Below are 21,333 nucleotides of genomic sequence, written 5' to 3'. Positions count from 1 at the left end.
AGTCTATAGAACATATATTTTAAGGGAAAAACATTAATGAGCTATGAATGGTCCTGAATATAATTTTACCTCCTACGTTTACTATGTATATGCTATCATCATGAATGACTTTGATATAGCTTCCTAGGAATTTCTTACAATTTTTTAATATATTTATTTTAGTTTTTTGTTTATACTGTAATTGTGTATACTCAATATAAAGCAGAGTTAAATTTTTTGAGTAGATGGAACCCAAGCTCAAAAACAAATCAAAATAAAAAGAAGGGAGAAAATAAATATCAGCAAATTCAGAACAGAAGCAATCAGGATATGAATTGATAATTTCTAGTCATTTCATGAAAATATATTTTAAGAGACTAAAGAAAATTCCAAAAAGAAAAAAAATCACAAGGATTTTTTAAAGATTATTTCCATAAATGCTAGAAATTGCTCAATTCTCTAACCTGGGCTGCTTAGTTTTCATCCTATGCCTTCTTAGGCAATATTATCTACTCTGTGACTTGAACCAGTACTTCAACACTGATAACTTCTAAAACTCTCATGAGCTTCAGATTCAGACTAAAATCTGTCTACAACTAGCCAGTCATGATAACTTGAAAATCAAAGAGTAAGGATAGTAAAGATCGAAACATACTGAATTTATGAAAAATCAATAACTGCAAAATGATATTTAAAAAACAGAAGGACTGAAAAACTCATCTGTTACCATTCAAGAGTGCTATTTTAAAACAATACTTTGAAAACTGGTAAAGGGAAGGATCAGGCATTTCCCTGACTTTTCAGTATGAAATACATCATGGGTTGGCGAAATAGCTCAGTTGATGAGGAGAAGCTCTACTTTATATAAGAACAGCAGCTACAAAATATAGAATGAGAGAATCTGAAAAATGTCATTTTGAAGACTCTAATGAAAATATTAATTCAGGCAAAGATTAATTTGTGTTCATAAGTAGATAAATGGCTGAACAGGAAATAACTTTGTATAATGCTAGGATAATAATACAGTAGATTATGCTCTAGTGAAAAGTATTTCAAAGGAAGGATTAGACTGTCTTTGCCCTTAATTAAGACACCAATCTCAGCATCAGTAATGTGGGTTAACCAGGTGTCACACATCTTCTGATGTAGTTTAATTCATGTTGTATTACATCACTATTGATGCATTCCAGTTTCAAATAATTAACTTGAATCACCAATCTTTTACTTTTTCAAGATTTTATTTATTTGAGAGAGGGAAAGAGAGAAAGTATGAGTGAGAGGAGAGATGAATGGAGGAGAAGCAGACTGACTCTACTGAGCAGGGAACCCAATGTGGGGCTTGATCCCATGACACTGGATCATGACCTGTGCTGACGGCAGACGCTTAACAAACTGAGCCACCCAGGGACCCTGAATCATCAACTTTTTAGAAAGAACTTCTGTTTATAGGAAATAGAAGGGATAACTAAACAACACAGTAAAGAGACAACCAGATTCATTCAGGGAGTGGGAGGTTCTGCAGGGCAGTCATTTTTTATAGGTCAACATTATAATTAAGGGAGAAAAGACAGGGATCTAAGTTGGAAACCCATAAGCACAAACCCTTAAGTACAAAACTATACAGAGTATTTTGGTGTCAAATGGAGATGTTTGAATATAATGTGTATTACATGATATGGAGATCCACTGAAATGAAAAAGTGGAAATCAATAACTGAAAAAAAAAAAAGGGTAAGTTACAAAATAACTTGTATAAGAGGATCTCAATCAGTAATGAAAAAAATATGCACATTTATGCACAGAAAAAGCATAGAGGAATATGCACTAGAATAGTACAGTACTGACATGGGTAATAAGAATCCAATGTCTTGGGCAGCCCTGGTGGCTCAGTGGTAGTGCCTGCCTTCGGTCCAGGGCATGATCCTGGAGACCCAGGATTGAGTCCCACATCGGGCTCCCTGCATGGAGCCTGCTTCTCCCTCTGCCTGTGTCTCTGCCTCTCTCTCTCTCATGAATAAATAAATTAAAAATCTTAAAAAAAAAAAAAAAAAAAAAAGAACTTATAAAGAATGCAATGTCTTAATTTTTAAATTTTTGCTTGCCTGTATTTTCTAATTATATTTATTAAACTTTATATAAATTGATAAACTTATTAAATTTTATATATTTATTAAAGATATGTAGCGTGTATGAAAGCTCTACCATATGCTTCGGAGGTATCACAAACAACACTGCCAGTTACCTTAACATGTCAGTTTCTTGTAGAGTGTTCCTTATCTCAGCAAGTGCCATCAATTATTTGTCAGAAATACTATCCTTATCAACTTCCCACATCTCTCTTCTGTAACTATCACATGTAATCAATCACCAAGTCCTGTTGATTTTATGGCTTAAAACCTAAAAATTCCCACATTTTCCACTCTTGATACTGCCATCACAGTTTCTTGCCTTATTCCTCAACTATCTTTCTGCCTTCTCCTTAATATCTCCTACTCTCCCCTCTTATGGTTCTCCCCTCCTACTCTCACTGTCCTCAGAATAAAGTCCAAATAGCTTTCTGTGCCTTATAAGACCTTCATCAACTGGCACAAGCATATAGGATGTCTCTGAAATGTGTCCATTTTTTTTGTACTTTGAGATACTGATTTATAGAGCAACCAACTCATATAAACTTTTGTATTTTGCAGCCACATTGCTGAAGAGTCATAGAAAGCCCTTGAGAAAAAGCAAAGGGGGTGTTGCCATTTGATTTTCAATGCTAAGATTTGCAATGGAAAGCAGATGACACTTTATTCTTTTATCCCAGCACTACTTATGGAACAGTCTATTCCTTCTCCCTTAAAATGCAGTATCTCTGTCATAAATCAAGTTGTGGTATACATGTGGATATATTTCTGGGTTTTTTTTCTCTTCCATTGGTCTATTTTCTAATACTGTCCCAATACGACACTTAATTATACATTTATAAGAAATCTCTCCTCCCTCCCCTCCACTTTCTCTTCTGAAACTGACTCTTCTTTGTTAAACAGATTTACTCTTCACTGCTACAGACCAATGCTTAAATTGCATGTATTTTTTTTAGCACCTATGGAGAATGTGTTATGGATTAGTTCTATCCTTACACAGTTCTCTTTTGTTCCAAGGTCACTGATTGCATCTCAGTCTCAGAAGCAATACTGAAATAACTCTAATAAGAAAGGCTGCGAAACAGTGGTGGTGAGGAAGGAAAATCCATTATCACTATAAGAAAAAGGTCTCTAGTATGTGGTCTGTTGCTGAATCAAGGCTGGTTTTAATTACACAATGGAAAATCCATTCTAAAGTATTTCTGCTATACATTTATGTAGTGTATATTAGCTGTGTGTCTGTTTTTATATCCTCAGGTCATTAAAATATCTGTTGGAATTTACATATTTATAAAATTTGGCTCTAAATAATCTTAAATAAATCACCTTAAGCTGGAACCCATCTACTAAAAGAATACAGGGGACTTGGGAATAAGAGTAATAGCAAAATTTACCTGGAAGTGAGGCTCTTTGAGTATGCCAACCAGTTCTGCCACATTTTCATCCACATTTATTAAAGGAGTGATATCTTCAAGAATTTCATTGACTAATTCTAAGTTATTATCACTGACAGCTTCTAGTTTTGAATCTTCTAGCCTCTCATGAGCCTGAAAAGATAACAGTATAATTGAAGTTATAACACATATTGTTTTGCTCCAGACCATGATTTTCTTCTTGATTTCTTTCTCATAAAGAACACTCTAAAAGATACTACCTAAAGGTTTGATTCATTTAAACCAAATTTAATATTCTAGTCAGAGGCAACATACATTTTATAGTAAATGTTATCAAGCAATATAATAAATCTTGGCTTTTATTCCTATTCTAAAAGTCATGGAAAACTTGCTTTAATAACTAAATGATGAAAAAACTAGTAAGCCAGATGACAATTGAAAAAACACATTTCCTACCCAATAGAATTTCCTAATGGCTTTCTAGTCTAGGCTCAAACTCTAGAGGCAGAAAATAAGTGATTATGCATAATAAAAATAAAAAAAATAGGAATGTAATCATTATATGGACTGCCATTAAAAAATAATAAAAATCATTTTGGGGGTACCAGAATCCTGAAGCTACCATTTTCCAATTTTGATATCAGCAAAATAAATAAGTCAATTCAGGGAAGTCAGTTCTTGAACTGGACCTTGAAAGACTGTTTGATTTCATTAGGAAATCATGTCTCTTTATCTTAAGCCACTTAAAAAAAAAAAAAAAAAAAAACTCACAATCTTTTCCATGGCAAATGGACCATGAATCACACTGTCACAGGAAACAAGTAACCCTAATTAGCCTTTAATAGTGGGAGTAAAACAGAGTTTTAAATTCAAACTGAAACTGAACACTAAGTAGTCTCCCTCTTTTTAAGTGATGTTTTTTCTGATAAATGGTTGCATCTGATTTTGAAGGCAGGCAAAGCGTAACTGTTAAGATTTAATGTATAAATGAAACCATGTAAGATGACAAATCTTGTATTTAATATCTTAAGATCGATTTCAGTAAGTACTCAGGAAAAATCCAAGTTTCAAGTGGTAACAGTATCAATTAAACTTTATCTGTACCTATAATACTTCAGCCATTATGAATGGATCCTTCAAAGACAAATATAGGGTCTGATTTTAAAAATGAGATTTTTCATTTAAGTGTATTTTTTTGAGGTGATTCACAAGAATGAAATAAATATTTAACTGGAAGAAGGGGCTACATACATAAGCAACATTTTTAAAAAACACCTCAGGAGAAAAAATTTTAAGTCATATGAAATGGCAGAAGAAATTTTAACTGTTATTAAACAAAGAAAAGTGTCAAAAGACCAAATGTATTTTAGAGGAAGGAGTTTCTATTACATTTAGATAAGAAAAAAATTAGGTAAGAAAAAATTAAGATTAGATAACACCACAAAGAATAAAATGGGTAAACCTGTAATTTTCTGAAAGTTCAATATAAGCCTATTAAGGATAGGATGAATGGGAAACTCAACATAAATCACCATGGGTAAGAAAACCTAAAATAATGGACATAATTAGCTATTAACACTTACAAAACAAACTAGAATTGTTTATTGCTTTAATAAAAATATTCGCTGTTAACAAGAATCTAATTTAGCATTGATAACCTTGCAATACTCCTTTACTCTTATAGTAGTATATGAAAGTTTAAGGAAAGAAAGGAAGTAAAGAAGCTTAACAATTATTAAGGTTTTTTTTTTTTTTGTGTGTGTGTGTGTGTGTATCTGTCAGGAACTATATTCTCAGTGTAGTGTGAGTGTGTATTTGTGTGTATTAAGCAAAGGTAGGTGTGTTGTTATCCTTACCTTACATAGATGCTAATGCAAAATAAAAGTGATTTGCTTGAATCTATAATACTGATAAGTGGCAGAATCAGATAGTCTAATAACAAGGCTTGAATGCTTACCTACTAAAGCTTCTTATTTGACTTCATCACTATGCAGACAGCCACTGAAACATCATACTGTGGTTAATTATTCCATTTTCTACATAATGCATTATTCTAACTCATTTAACTGTGTCAAATATGTTCTCATTGACTGCGAGTTGAGTTGCAGTTTCTTAGCATGCTACTCTAGTCCAGAGGTGTTATTAATTCTGTTCTACTACATCTATCCCCACAGTTATTTTATACTCCTGTGGTCAGAATACCACCCATCCCTTCAATCTGCAACCTCTTTGCTCCAAGTAAGAGCTATAAACACTACCTGTTTCTCTAGAAAACACAATGTTTGGTTTACAATTTTCAGGTACTATGTCAATATATTTTCTATAACATCCTATGATCACATAATATACCCATTCAATTCAAGACACTGGGACAAGTAATAAAGAAACAGAAATGATCACTGATGAGAACTCTAATATAGCTCCTTTAGTTTCTATGTTCATCTATCTTATTGCTCTCAAACTGGGTGAGGACACATGGAAATATATGAAAGAAGTAGCAGCAAGGCAAAATTATGTTATAAAAACAAACATACACAAAGGTTTCTTCACATTGACTGCACAGACTGGTGCAACAGTAGAAAAAAAAAATCCACACAAGAAATTCTCAGAAAAAGGAAAAAAGGCTTTTTAGTGAAACTGTCACTGTAATTATATTAACACAGAAAGCCAACTTCTGAAATATAATTGGGTTCTATCAAGATCAACTTTATTTTTCCAAGAAAGCAAATGCAGGTCCATATTTTTAAGGTGTAAGATCCTGTGAAAAAAGTTAGGACTTCTATTCACTTTAAAGCCAGCATTTATTTAGTAGCTTTGAAGAGGCAAGCATCAACTTGAATTTAACTGATTTGACAAAAAAAAAAAAAAAAAAAAAAAAAAAAGAAAGAAAGAAAGAAAAAAGAAAACACTGAAAATTGATTAGGACAGATAAATTATAAGCTATTTGAATAAAATGGGTCTTGTTTCCCTTTAGAAAAGACATTATTAGAAAGCTAGCATAACTTCAAAAAAAACAAAACAAAAAAGAAAGCTAGCATAACTTAATAAAAATATATTCCACCTGCCACAACTTGGGACACTGGGACCTGATACAAATATGATGTAGCCTAGCCTTCTTGTATGTCCAGTTCTGAGAAACCTATTTACTACTGCACCTTAGAAAAATGAACTGCAGAGAAGAACTTCCTTCAGGACTTCTAGGTATTTCTTTTAGGCATAGTCCAACCAAGCTTGCAAAAAAAAATAAGTAACAGAAATTGTGGGCTATAAAGTGACAAATATTATCTATTATATCTAATACTACTATCACTATGTGTACTAACCTTGCCTTTTTCCCTTAAAAGCAAGGACCAAAATATCATAAATTTTGTTTCTATGTTTGAACATGGCTAAGTATATGGTAGTTGCTCATTAAATATTTCTTGAAAAAGCTAAGTAAGTGACAAATGTTTTGCTGAGTTTAGAGTCATTCTCTTCTATTATAGAAACTCAAGGATGAGAAAGATCAAGAAAAGCCCACAAAGAGTCAAAAAATAAATAAGATTTTGAGCAGAAAGTAGAAATGAGAGAGAAAAGTCAATTTTTATTTTGCTTCTCCATACATTATTTCAAAAAGAATGAGATTTGTTCTGAACAAAAAATGGATGAAATAAGTATAAATTAAAATTGAATTCTCTAATGAGTAAAGAACTTGTCAGAAATCTAGTTAATAAAAGAAGTTCAAATTCTTAATTATATATCAAAATACTCAGGGAGCTTCTAAATAACATTGCTAAGCCACTCTTAGAAATATCTGTAGAAATCAAAGAACCACAGAGATGCCAAAAACTAGAAATGGGAATCTGTTACACTTTTTAAAAAGAGAAAGACCTGGGGCTCCTGGGTGGCTTAGTGGTTGAGCATCTGCCTTCTGCTCAGGGTGTGATCCTGGGTCTGAGGATCAAGTTCTGCATCGGGCTCCTGTTGAGGAGCCTGCTTCTCCTTCTGTCCATGTCTCTGCCTCTCTCTGTGTGTCTCTCATGAATAAATAAAATCTTTAAAAAAAGAAAAAGATCTTTTTCTTTTAAGCTTATCTGTAACAGTATTTAGAAAAAATAAAGGAATACTTTTTATGATTTCTGAGTAGAAAAGACCTTTCTAATGTTGCAAAATCTGAAAGCTATAAATTTTAAAAGGCCCAATAAAATTAATGACACAAAATTTAAAATTTCTTATCAAAAATCAGCAAAGTCAAAATATAAATGACAAACTAGGGTTAAAATACAAATCATATTACAGATAAAAGGCTAATTTCTTTATACATAAAGGACTTCTTTTAATAATGAGAGAGAGCAATGTAGGGAGAAAGAGAGCACTAGCAGGAGGAGAGCAGAGGGACAAGCACAATCCCAGGTGTGCAGGGAGTCTGATGCAGGGCTCCACCCCAGGATCCGGAGATCATGATCTGACCTGAAGTCAGATGCTTAGCCAACTGAGCCACCCAAGTACCCCTACATAAAGGACTTCTACAAACCAGTAAGAAAAAGATCAACACATTAAGAGAAATAGGCAAATAATGCAAACAAGAAATAGACAAAAAGGAAATCAAATACCTCTTAAACATATGAAAAGATACACAACCACATTCATGATAAAAGAAGTACAAACTAAAATTATAGTACAATATTCTTCTCTTTTTATCAGATTGGCAAGGATAAAAATTCTGATAACACCCATGTTGGTGAGACTATGGTAGAAGACAGATACTCTTACACACTTTTTTTCCCAGTGGGAACACACTAATGAGCAAAGTACACATTCATCTGAAGCTCACATGGAACATTTACAAGACAGATCATAGTGAGGGCCATAAAACACAACTTAAAAAGTTTATAAGATTAAAAATCATATTAAGTATGCGCTCAGACCACAGTGGAATCAAATAAAAACTCAATAATAGAAAAATAGCCAGAAAACCCCAAAACACTTTGAGACAAAGTAGCACATTTCTTTTTTTCTTTTTTCTCTTTTTTTTAGGATTTTATTTATTTATGAGAGAGAGAGGAGTAGAGTGGAAAAGGAGAAGCCAACTGTCCACTGAGCAGGCAACACAATGCAGGGCTTGAGCACAGGACCCTGAGATCATGACCTGAGCCAAAGGCAGTCGCTTAACCAACTGAGCTGCCCTGGCATCCCCAGAACAACACATTTCTAAAAATATATGCGTCAAGAAGTCTTAAGAAAAATTTAAAAGTATGTGAACCAAATGAAAATATAACTTACCCAATTTTGTGGGATGCAGGAAAAGCAGTGTTTAAAGAGAAATTACAGCACTGAATGCACAATTAAAAAAGAAAAAAGACCTAAAATCAACAATCTAAACTCACATCTTATAAAGTTAAGAAAAAAAAGAGCAAATCAAATCCAGAGTAAGTAGAACAAATAATCAATTTGAAGCAGAAACCAACAAAAGTAAAAACAGGAAATCAATAAAATGAAACCAAAAGCTGGTTCTTTGAAAAGATGAAAACTTCTTGCTAGATTAAGAAAAAAGAGACTTACTAATAACAGAAATGAAAGGGGAGAGGCATCACAACTGATGCTACAGACATTAAAGGAAAACAAAAGAATACTATGAACAATTCTATGCCCACAGATTTGATAACCTATATGAAATGGACAATTCCTTTAAACATATGATCCACCAAAACTCACAAAAGAGATATAGATAAACTGAACACTCCTATATCCATTAAGGAAATTAAATCAGTAATAATCTTTCCAGACAGAAAGCATGAGGCTCACATGGGCTTACTGGTAAATTCTACCAAAACATTTAAGGAAGAAATTATACCAATTCACTACAATCTCTTCCAGGAAGAAGAGGAAGCATTTCTTAACTCACTCTATAGGGACAATATTACTCTAATACCCAAACTGGGCAAACCCATTACATGTCATTATACATTTGTTACAACCCATAGACACACATATACAACACAAGGTATGAACACTGATGTAAACTATGGACTTAATAAAGTTCTAAGTTTATAGAAAAATTGAGCAGAAAGTACAGAAAATTTTCACGTATCTGCCTCACTTCAGTTTCTCTTACTTAAATCCTGCATTAGTGTGTGATACATTTGTTATAATTATTAAGTCCATTTGATACACTGTTAATAACTAAACACTATAGTTTACATTAGGATCCACTCTTAATCTTGTACCTTCCTATGGGTTTTGACAAATGCATAAAGTAATCTATGCACCTTTACAGTATCATACAGAGTAATCCCATGGCTCTAGAAATGCTCCACGCTTCACTTATTCATCCTTCCCTTGCACTCCTCCAAACCCTGGCAACTACTGATTCTTTTCTTTTATACTGTCTTTATAACTTTTGTTTTTCCCAGAATGTAATGTAATTGGAATCATATAGTGTATTCCTTCTCCAGTTGGTTTCTTTCATCTAGCAATATGTATTTACATTTCCTCCATGTTGTTTTGAAGCTTGACAGTTCATTTCTTTCTATTGCTGAATAATATTCCATTGTATGAATGCATAACACTATCTATGCTATTAAAAAACATCATGGTTTGCTTCCAAATTTTAATAATTATGAATAAATAGGCTATAAACACTCACTTGTAGATTTCTGTATGGACATAAATCATCAGTTCCTTTGGGTAACTATCAGGAGTACCACTGCTGGATTGTATGGTAATACTATGTTAATATTGTAAGAAAATGCCAAAGTGTCTTCTAAAGTAGTTGTACTATTTGCATTATTACCAGCAATGAATGAACAGCTTCCTTTTTAGGATATAGGCTTTCTCAAAGATAGTGCAGGTTCAGTTCCAGACCACCACAATAAAGTGAACATTGCAACAAAAAGAGTATTGCAATAAAGTCAGGAAAATGAATTTCTTGCTTTTCCAGCACATATAAAGTTATGTTTACACTACAGGGTAGTCTATTAAGTGTGCAATAACATTTTGTCTGAAAAACATTGTATATACATGAAAAATTACCTTATTGCTAAAACTGCTGACCACCATCAGAGCTTTTGACAAGTCATAATCTTTTTGCTGAAAGAGGGTTGCACCCTGACTTTGATGTCTGCTAACTGATCAGAGTGGTGTTGCTGAAGGTCTGGGTGGCTGTGGCAATTTCTTAAAATAAGACAATGAAGTCGGCTGCATTAATGGGCTCTTTCTTTTATAAAAAATTTCTCTGTAGCAGAAGATTCTGTTTGACAGCTTTTCCCCTGCAGTAGAACTTCTGTCAAAATTTAGAGTCAATCTTCTCAAACCCTGCCACTGCATTATCAACTAAGTTTATGTAACATTCCAAATCTGTTGCTATCATTTCAACAATCTTCATAGCATCTTCATCAAAAATAGATTCCATCTCAAAAAATCACTGTCTTTCCTCACCCATAAGAAACAACTCCTCACTTAGGGGCACCTGGGTGTCAGGCTCGTGCTTAGCGCACAGTCTAAGATTCTTTCCTTCACCTTCTGTTCCTCCCCAACCTGCTCATGGGTTTGCACATTCTCTAAGAAAAAACCTCCTCACTCACTAAAAGGTTTATTATGAGATTGCAGCAATTCAAATATCATCATGAAAAAGTAGAAATACTGTGAGAATTACCAAAACGTGACACAAATACATGAAGTGAGCAAATGCTGCTGTAAAAATGATACAGATTTGCTCAATGCAGAGTTGCCACAATCCTTCAATTAAAAAACAAAAACAAAAACAAAAACCATAGTATCTGTGAAATGCAACAAAGAGAAGCACAATAAAATGAGGTATGCCTGGCTATGTTTTGCAAATATTTTTCCCCAATCTGTAGTTTGCCTTTTCATTTTTGTAATGGTGTCTTTTGAAGCAGAAAGTTTTAATTTTGATAAAATCTAATTAATCAAATTTTTATTATGCTTCATGCTTTTTATGTCTTATCTAAGAATTCTTTCTCTAACTCAAAGTTGCAAAGTTTATCCTTATGTATTCTTCTAAAGTTTTAAAATTTTAGCTCTTACTTTTAGATCTATAATCCACTTTGAGGTAATTTTTGTTCATAATGTGAGGAAAAAGATGATGTTAATTTTTTCCTGCATATAAATATTCAATTATTCCAGCACATTTATTGAAAGGACTATCATTTCTTCATTGAATTACCATGGTGCTACTGATAAAAATCAGCTGACCATACATGTGTTGGTTTCTTTCTGGGCTCTATTCTGTGCCACTGATGTGTATGCCAATACTACAGTGTTTTCTCTATTATAGGGTAATAGTAATCCTTGAAATCAGGCTGTGGAGAACATTAAATTTTCTTCTTTTTTAAAACTGGTTTGCTTAGTCTAGGTCCTTCATAAATTTCAGTACCAATATATCAGCCTGAAATTTTGACTTGGATTCTATGGAGTCTACAGATCAGTGTGGGGAGAACTGACATGTTAACAGTACTGAGCCTTCCAAACGCTGAAGTATGTATGCATGTATGCTTTTAATTTCAACAATGTCTTTTTAAGTTTTCAGTGTATAGGTCTAGCACATATTGTTAAATTCACTCCTATTTCTTTAGTATATAAAAATACAACTGATTTATGTAGATTGATCTTGTATCCTATGACTTTGCTAAACTCACTTATTAGTTCTAGGTTTGTTTTTCTTCCTTCTGGTGTATTCTTAGGATTTTCAACAGAAACAATAATGTCATCTGTGAATAAAGAAAGTTTATTTTTTCTTCTTTAATCTGTATGCCTTTTATTTATCTACTTTTCCTTGTCATTTTGTACTGCCCAGTACCCCAAGTACAAAAGTGAATATAAGTGATGGTTGAACAGAAATGATCCCATAAAGAAAGCATTCTATCTTCATCATGAATTATGATGTTAACTGTGGGGTTTTTTTTTTTTTTTGTTTCTTTTTTTAACTGTGGTTTTTTTAATAGATGTCCATCAGGTTGAGACTATTTCTTCTAAGTTTACCTAGTTTATGTCAAAAATGAATGTTCAATTTTGTAAAATGCTTTTCCTGCAACTATTAGCATAATCAAATGATTTTTATCATATCAACAAAATTGTGACAAACATTTATTGGTTTTCAAATGCTAAGGCAGTATTGCATTTTTTTAGTCAAAACTCATTTGACAATGAGTATAATCTTTTTTTATATGTTGCTGAATTTGATTTGCTAGTATTTTCTCAAGAATTTGAAGTCTATGTTCATAAAGGATACCATTTTTGCAGTTTTCTTTTCTTGAAATGTCTACAGCTGGCTTTGCTAACAGGGTAACACTAAGTCTCATAAAATAGTAAATGTTTCCTTCTCTTCCCCTTTCTCTGGAAGAAATCAAGTAGAATTGGTATTATTTCTTCCTTAAATGTTTGATAGAATATTATTGTGAAGCCATTTAGGCTGGAGATTCTTTTGTAGAAAGGTTTTAAACTGCAATATTTAGTTTAAAAAAATATAGAGTTATTTGGGTTTTCTATTCTTATATAGGCTTGTTTGTATCTTTTATGGAATTAGTCAATTTCATCTAAGTTATCATATTGTCCTAAAGTTGTTCATAATGTTTATTATTCTTGCAATGTCTGTTGGATTTGTAGTGATGTCCTCTCTTTCACTCTTGTTACTAGTAATTTGGGTCTAGCTGCAGGTTTACTGATTTTATTGATATATTTAAAGTCATATTGACTTTGTCTATTTGTCTTATATTAAACATATAATCTTATTTTTATTATTCCTATAAGCATTGTTTTGACATAATTTTCATTTTCATTCAATTCAAAATATTTTTTTCTGTTTCTTTGTGATTTCTTCTCTGCCCTGAGACTATTTAGAAGTATGTTGTTTAATGTCCAGATACTTGGGGATTTTTCAAATAACTGTTACTGAATCCATTAACCCCATCAAATGAGCTTTTTAAATTTCAGATATTATATTTTTGAGTCCTTGAATATCCATTTGATTATGTCTTAAAGCATAATTAACATAGTGTTATATTAGTTTCAGTGTACATTGATTTGACAAATCAACACATTATTCAGTGCTCACCGTAAGTGTAGTTACTGCTTGTCACCATACATTATTTCAGTATCACTGACTATATTCCCTATGCTAAACTTTTAATCTCCAAGACTATATATATATAAAATATTTTACAATTGGAAGTTTGTACCTCTTAATCTCCCTATTCATTTCACACATTCCCTACTCACTCTCTCCAGCAACTACCAGTTTGTTCACTATATTTTAGAGTTTTTTGTTTGTTTGCAGCACAACTTAAAAAAGCCAAGTTCTGGAAGTAACCCAAAGGTCCATCAATAGATGAATGAAAAAAGGTGATGTGGTATATTGGGACTATATAAAAGTAAAAAGCTTTTGCAGTGAAGGAAACCATCGAGAAAACAATAAGGAAACATACTGAGTGGGAGATGATATTTGCAAATGATATATCTTATAGGAATTAATATGGAAAATATATAAAGAACTCTAACAAGTCAACACCAAAAAAGAATAATAATAATAATCTGATATAAAAATGGGCAGAAGAGGGATCCCTGGGTGGCGCAGCGGTTTAGCGCCTGCCTTTGGCCCAGGGCGCGATCCTGGAGACCCAGTATCGAATCCCACATCAGGCTCCCAGTGCATGGAGCCTGCTTCTCCCTCTGCCTATGTCTCTGCCTCTCTCTCTCTCTCTCTCTCTCTCTATCATAAATAAATAAAAATTTAAAAAAAAAATGGGCAGAAGACCTGAATAGACATTTTCCCAATGAAGACATACAGATGCCAGCAGACACATGAAAAGATGCTCTGCTAATCATCAGGAAAATACAAATTAAAACCAGAATGAGATCATCTTACACTTATCAAAATGGCTAGAAGCAAAAAAGACAAGAAATAAGTGTTAGCAAGGATGTGGATAAAGAGGAACCCTTGTGCAGTGCTGGTGAGAATGCAAACTGATGCAGCCATTATGGAAAACTGTAATGGAGGTCTCTCAGAAAATTAACAGAAATACCATATAATCTAGTAATCCCACTATTGGGTATATGTAAAGAAAACAAACATGCTAATTCAAAAAGATATATGCACCTCTATGTTTATTCCAGCATTATTTACAATAGCCAAGATTTGGAAGCAGTCCAAATGTCATCTATAGATGAATCAATAAGGAAGATGTGTGTGGTGTGTGTGTGTGTGTTGTGTATGTAAATATATATATGTGTATATACACATATATATAAATACAAAACAGAATATCACTCAGCCATAAAAAATGAGATCTTGCCATTTGCAAAACATGGATGCCCCTATAGTGTATTATGCTAAGTGGAATAAGTCAGACAAAGAAAAATACTATGTCAACACCAAAGAAACAAACAATCCAATCATGAAATGGGCAAAAGACATGAACAGAAATCTCACAGAGGAAGACATAGACATGGCCAACATGCACATGAGAAAATGCTCTGCATCACTTGCCATCAGGGAAATACAAATCAAAACCACAATGAGATCCCACCTCACACCAGTGAGAATGGGGAAAATTAACAAGGCAGGAAACAACAAATGTTGGAGAGGATGCAGAGAAAAGGGAACCCTCTTACACTGTTGGTGGGAATGTGAACTGGCGCAGCCACTCTGGAAAACTGTGTGGAGGTTCCTCAAACAGTTAAAAATATACCTGCCCTATGACCCAGCAATTGCACTGTTGGGGATTTACCCCAAAGATACAAATGCAATGAAACGCCGGGACACCTGCACCCTGATGTTTATAGCAGCGATAGCCAAACTGTGGAAGGAGCCTCGGTGTCCAACGAAAGATGAATGGATAAAGAAGATGTGGTTTATGTATACAATGGAATATTACTCAGCTATTAGAAATGACAAATACCCACCATTTGCTTCAACGTGGATGGAACTGGAGGGTATTATGCTGAGTGAAGTAAGTCAGTCGGTGAAGGACAAACATTATATGTTCTCATTCATTTGGGGAATATAAATAATAGTGAAAGGGAATATAAGGGAAGGGAGAAGAAATGTGTGGGAAATATCAGAAAGGGAGACAGAACGTAAAGACTGCTAACTCTGGGAAACGAACTAGGGGTGGTGGAAGGGGAGAAGGGCGGGGGGTGGGAGTGAATGGGTGACGGGCACTGGGGGTTATTCTGTATGTTAGTAAATTGAACACCAATAAAAAATAAATTAAAAAAAAAGAAAAATACTATGATTTCACTTCCATGTGGAATCTAAAAAACAAAATAAATAAAAAACAGAAACAGACCCACAAATACAGAGAACAAATTGATGATTGCTAGAGGGGAAGTAGGTGGAAGGATGGGCAAAACAGTTGAAAGGGAGTACGAGATACAGACTTCCAGTTATGGATAAGCCACTTGGACAAAAGGTACAGCATGAGAAGACAGTCAGTAGTACTGTAATAGTGTTATATGATCACAGATGGTAGCTGCACTAGTGGTGAGCACAGCACAATGTATAGACTTGTCAAATCACTATGTTGTATAGCTGAAACTAATGTAATGTTGTGTGTCAACTATATTTCAAAAGAAAAATGTTTTTAAAAAGATGATGTGGAGGGATGCCTGGGTGGCTAAGTTGGCTAGTGTCTGACTCTTGGTTTTGGCTCAGGTTATGATCTCAGGGTTAAGGGATGGAGCCCCATGACAGGGGAACTAGGAATCTGCTTGAGACTCTCTCCCTCTCCCTCTGCTCTGTCACCCCCACTCCATCCCGTGTTCATGTTTGTTATTTTTCTCATGATTACTAGTCACATGTTCCTGTCTAGCAACATACTCCTGTTTCCTCAGTAACAACCATTTTTTATTTCTTGTACAGGGAATGTTGGCCAGCTGTGACTAAATATCTCTTTCTTGGAAGTAGAAGTCTTCCTTTCCTCCTGGGATTTCTTTTCTTTCATTGTAGGAATACTAAACTGTCATTGTTTCTATTAATTGAGAAACTGCTTGAATGCTGGATACTATTAGTTGATTCTGTTCTTAATTTTTCAAACATATTTATATATTTGAGAAAGAAAAAGAGCATGAACAGGAGGGACAGAAGGAAAAGGAGAGAGAATCCAAGCAGACTTTGTGCTGAGCCCTAAACTAGTTAATACAGGCTTAAATAGCCTCTACATATTTCAATAGACCCTGAGGTAATTTATCTTGATACAGTATAGTAATTGTTATTTATGACAAGAAGCTTGAATTTGAAAGTAAACCATATCCTATTACTATTAAGATAGAGGACTATCTAATAAACTTTGGCAAAACTGAAATCAAAAGTGACTAAAACTAGGGATGCCTGGGTGGCTCAGTGGTTGAGCATCTGCCTTTGGCTCAGGTTGTGATCCTGGGGCTCTGGGATCGAGTCTCACATCAGGTCCCTGCAGGGAGTCTGCTTTTCCTTCTGTCTATTTCTCTGCCTCTCCCTCTGCATCTCTCATAAATAAATTAATACAATCTTTTTCAAAAAAAATGACTAAAGCTGGAGCACCTGGGTGGTTCAGTCAGTTAAGCAGCTGACTCTTGGATTCAGCTCAGGTCATGATTTCGGGCTCCTGGATGGAGCCCTGTGTCAGGCTCCATGCTCAGTGGGAACTCTGCTTGAGGATTCTCTTTCCCTCTCCCCACCTCTCCCCTGGCTCATGCTTATGCACTCTCTCTCACAAAAATAAATATTTTTAAAAAAGTAACTAAAATAAAAATTCCAGTTGGGTGATACACAAGTAGATTAGAGTTCTACTTAGGACCCAAAGTTTTTATATCATGTGATCTTAGAAATGACTAAGTTTGTGAATAAAATGAATTTGTATCATTGACTTTAACAAATGGGAGATATTGTAAAAGGTGTGATGTTTCAAAGTTAAAAGAAAAAAAGTAATAGACTGTGATTAAAAAACAATTCTTGGGCTTGCCTGAGTGGCACAGTTGGTTAAGCCTCTGACTTGATTTCGGCTTGGGTCATAATCTTGGGGTCACGGGATGGAGCCTGCATTGGGTTCTGTGCATGATGGGGAGTGTGTTGGAGACGCTCTCTCCCTCTCTTTGCTCTGCACCACCCCCATGCTCTCAAATGAATAAATAAAATCTTTATAAAAAATAACAATTACCAGAGAGGGTGAAATCAACATGCTGTGAGTGCAAAAAGCAAATGTAAAGACAAGATGATGACATGAAGGAGAGGTCATAGAGGGCACGTGATACAGGTTTCTGAAAGCAAGAATCATTTGAAGGAATGCTGAAGAATGGGAGAACAGGGTGGTGAAGTAGTTAATACACCAAGCTTTAGTGGTGTTTATAAAAATTAATACAAGAAACATTGTAAGTGAAATAAACTGGACCAACAATACCTGTAAAAGTCTATTTGCAGAGGAGTTAAGGAGACTCATAATAGACTATAAAAATAGACTTAAAATATCAAGGTTATCCAAAAGAAAACAAGTTTTCAAAAAGTACTAGATATAGGAAATCAAGAACTGAAATGAAAAACAGGTACAGTCTAACGTAACAGAAAATCAGTATCTTGCTTTTGCTGAAATGGAGACAGTACTAGGTTTTTTTTTTTAAGTCCTGTTATAATATGACTGGTTATAATTTCCCCTAAAATTTTAAATGTGTTAGGCTAAAACTAAAAGTTATTTTATCTTGTACTTTAAGTTAGCACAGGGAAGGCAAAAGCGGTTTAATTTTTGTGTGCATAAAGATTTCATTATGTGATAAGCGCTATTATTTGCTAACTAAGCCAAAAGCGTATCAAGTTCTGAAATAGTAATGTCTGTAAAGACAATCTTAAAAATTATTTAGTAAGCTTATGAATAAACCACTATACCTTAGCAAGTGATTTTACAATAGGATTCTCCATAATCCCCTTGAGGAAAATTAGGTCTATTTCTTCTGCTCCTGTAGATGAAGGGAGCTCCGTAAGGTTATCCAACACTTGCTGCATTGCTGCTGAGATAAAAACAACAAAAAAAGAAACCAAACCCTTAAATTCGAAGCCATTATGAAATAGAATTATAAAATATTTGATAGATTTAAAATAATTCAAATAAGGGATCCCTGGGTGGCGCAGCGGTTTGGCGCCTGCCTTTGGCCCAGGGCGCGATCCTGGAGACCCGGGATCGAATCCCACGTCGGGCTCCCGGTGCATGGAGCCTGCTTCTCCCTCTGCCTGTGTGTCTCTGCCTCTCTCTCTCTCTCTCTCTCTCTCTCACTATCATAAATAAATAAAAATTTAAAAAAATAAAAATAAAAATAAAATAAAATAATTCAAATAAAGACATTAACAACACTTTTGAAAAGTCATGTTTTAAAAACGTGAATTGTTAAAAATGGTATTAAGTTTCACACTGAATTCCCCTGAATTGGGAGGACATGTTTTTATACACAATTTAGGCTTTATCAGAGTACCTTAACATACTTACCACTTTACACTTGCTTTATATATATATTTTTTAGTTTAAAACATTACTCAAGAAGAAATACAAAATTTTAATAAACCTATAAGAAAATAAAGAGATTGAATTAGTAATCAACAAACTTCCCACAAGCCCAGAACCAGATGGTTTCACTGGTAAATTCTACCAAACTTTAAAGAGGAACTAAAACCAGTACTTCACAAAAAAAAAAAAAAAAAAAAAAAAAAAAAAACAGTACTTTACAAACTCTTCCAAAAAAAAAGGAGGGAATACTTCCCAATTATTTTATGAGATCCTGATACTAAATCCACAAAAAAATAGTATCACCAGATAATTACAGTCAATATCCTTTATAAACACAGATGCAAAAATCTTTTAAAGAAATACTGACAAACTGAATCTAGCCACATATAAAAAGGATTGTACACAAGGACCAAGTACAACTTATCTCAGGAATGCAAGAATGCTTCAACAAGTGAAAATCAATCAGTATAATACACTGTATTAACAGAACATAAAATAAAACTACATATCTCAATGGGCACAGAAAAAGCATTTGACAAAATCCAAATCCTGTTCACGATAAAAACATTCAACAAACTTAGAAGGGAAATTTCCTGAACTAGAGGAAAGGTATCTATGAAGAATCTGTAAGTAATATCATATTTAATGGTAAAAGACTGGATACCTTCCCATAAGATCAGGAACAAAGCAATATCTCTAATCTTGCCACTCACACTCAACATTGTAGTGGAGATTCTTGCCTAACAAGGCAGTTAGGCAAGAAATAAAAGGCACTGGAAAGGAGTAAGTAAAATTATCTTGTTTTGCAGATAACATAACCTTGTATATAGAAAATCCTAGGGAATATGCCAAAAAAAAATTACTAGAATAAATGAGTTCAGAAAGGTTGCAGGATACAAGGTGAAAATACAAAAATCAAAAACATTCCTAAATATTATCGATGAATAACCCGAGAATGAAATTATGAAAACATACCTTTTACAACAGCATCAAAAACAGTAAAAAAAATTTGGGATAAATGCAACAAAGGAAGTGTAAGACCTGTACACTGAAACATAAAGCATCACTGAAAGAATTACTGAAGACTAAAATAAATAGAAAGATATCCTACATTCATGGATTGGAAGACTTAATATTGTTAATTTAAGATGGCAACACTCCCCAAATTGATCTACAGACTTAATGCAATCTCTATCAAAATCTCTACTGGCTCTTCCCTGTTTTTGTTGTTTTTTTTTTTTTCCCTCCAGAACTTGAGAAGTTGATTCTAAAATTCATATGAAAAAATGCAGTGGAATAAAAATAGGCAAACAATCTTCAAAAGGAACAAAGTTAGAAGACTCACACTTCATTTCAAAACTGACTAAATAGCTACAGTAATCAACACTGTGTGATGATAGCATAGAGAGATAAAACGTAAGAGTCCAGGCGTACATGGTGGCTCAGCTGGTTAAACATCTGACTCCTGGTTTCTGCTCAGGTCATGATCTCATGGTCATGTGATCGGGCTCCACACTCAGTAGGGAGTCTGCTTGAAGATTCTCTCCTCTTACCCTCCCCCCCCCCAAATAAATAAATCTTAAAAAAACAAAAAACACAACTTAAAGTCCAGAAATAAATCTGTATCTTTAAGGTCAAATGACTCTCAACAAGGGTGGCAAGATAATTCAACAGAGGAAATACAGTCTTTTCAACAAATGGTACTGTGACAACAGAATTCACGTATGTAGGAGAGTGAAGCTAGACTCCTACTTCACTCAATATCATAGTCTTAATATTATTCAGATTAATTTTATTAGTTTTGTCTCCTCTTATTCCTCTTGGAATAAGTTAAATAAAATTGCAGGTTTTAATATTTTTTATTTTTATTAAAATAAAATATAAACTTTTAAAAATCAGATTGTACTTATTGGCTATAATGAAATACTGCAGTTCTCTGGTCCCTACTGTCCTCCTTTCTCCCAACTTACACCACTCTGAATTTATTTATTTTTCTTTTTTTTCTCTCTTTTTTTTCTTTTTTTTTCTGAATTTATTATAGTTTCATTTAATCACAACTGTATTTCTGGATAATATGCTAATATTGCTTCTTTTTCATTTACCCATTTTAGACTTTATTTTCTGTTAGAGTACTAGAGGGTTAAGCTTTTATCTTCCCCTATCCCCAGACTAGCAATTTTTAATAAAGTCAACAAATGGGAATCCTACATATCATTTCTGTCAGTAATTTTTTCCAAGTGCTCAAATATTTTTTCAACACTTTATCAGACCTATTCCCTGACTTCTACTCCTTAAATCCCTCCCAAAGTGTTCTTTTGTACTTTAATCTGAACAGGCTCATCTCTAGGTCTCCTATTCACTCTGTGAACGA

The 21,333-nt window shown here is 33.8% G+C and overlaps 1 protein-coding gene across 11 annotated transcripts in view; it reads right to left on the bottom strand.

The window, feature by feature from the left end:
- PALS2 (protein associated with LIN7 2, MAGUK p55 family member) overlaps positions 1-21,333 on the bottom strand; it is a 106,793-nt gene that overhangs the window by 41,383 nt on the left and 44,077 nt on the right. For 5 of the 11 annotated variants that reach the window (XM_025464398.3, XM_035698290.2, XM_049093717.1 and 2 more), the window contains exons 2-3: positions 18,350-18,468; positions 3,499-3,651 (exon numbers count right to left, since the gene is read on the bottom strand). In XM_025464398.3, the coding sequence (XP_025320183.3) occupies positions 3,499-3,651; positions 18,350-18,466 (270 nt within the window). In that variant the 5' untranslated portion in view covers positions 18,467-18,468. Of the gene's footprint in view, positions 1-3,498; positions 3,652-5,455; positions 5,500-18,349; positions 18,475-21,333 lie in introns of those variants that run through there. The other 6 variants (XM_025464399.3, XM_035698291.2, XM_049093718.1 and 3 more) reach the window with 2 other exon arrangements.

Source organism: Canis lupus, chromosome 14, assembly GCF_003254725.2.
Source record: "Canis lupus dingo isolate Sandy chromosome 14, ASM325472v2, whole genome shotgun sequence".
NCBI lineage: Eukaryota > Metazoa > Chordata > Mammalia > Carnivora > Canidae > Canis > Canis lupus.
The sequence above is the reverse complement of the archived record's forward strand: the minus strand, read 5'-3'. Positions and strand labels throughout refer to the sequence as shown.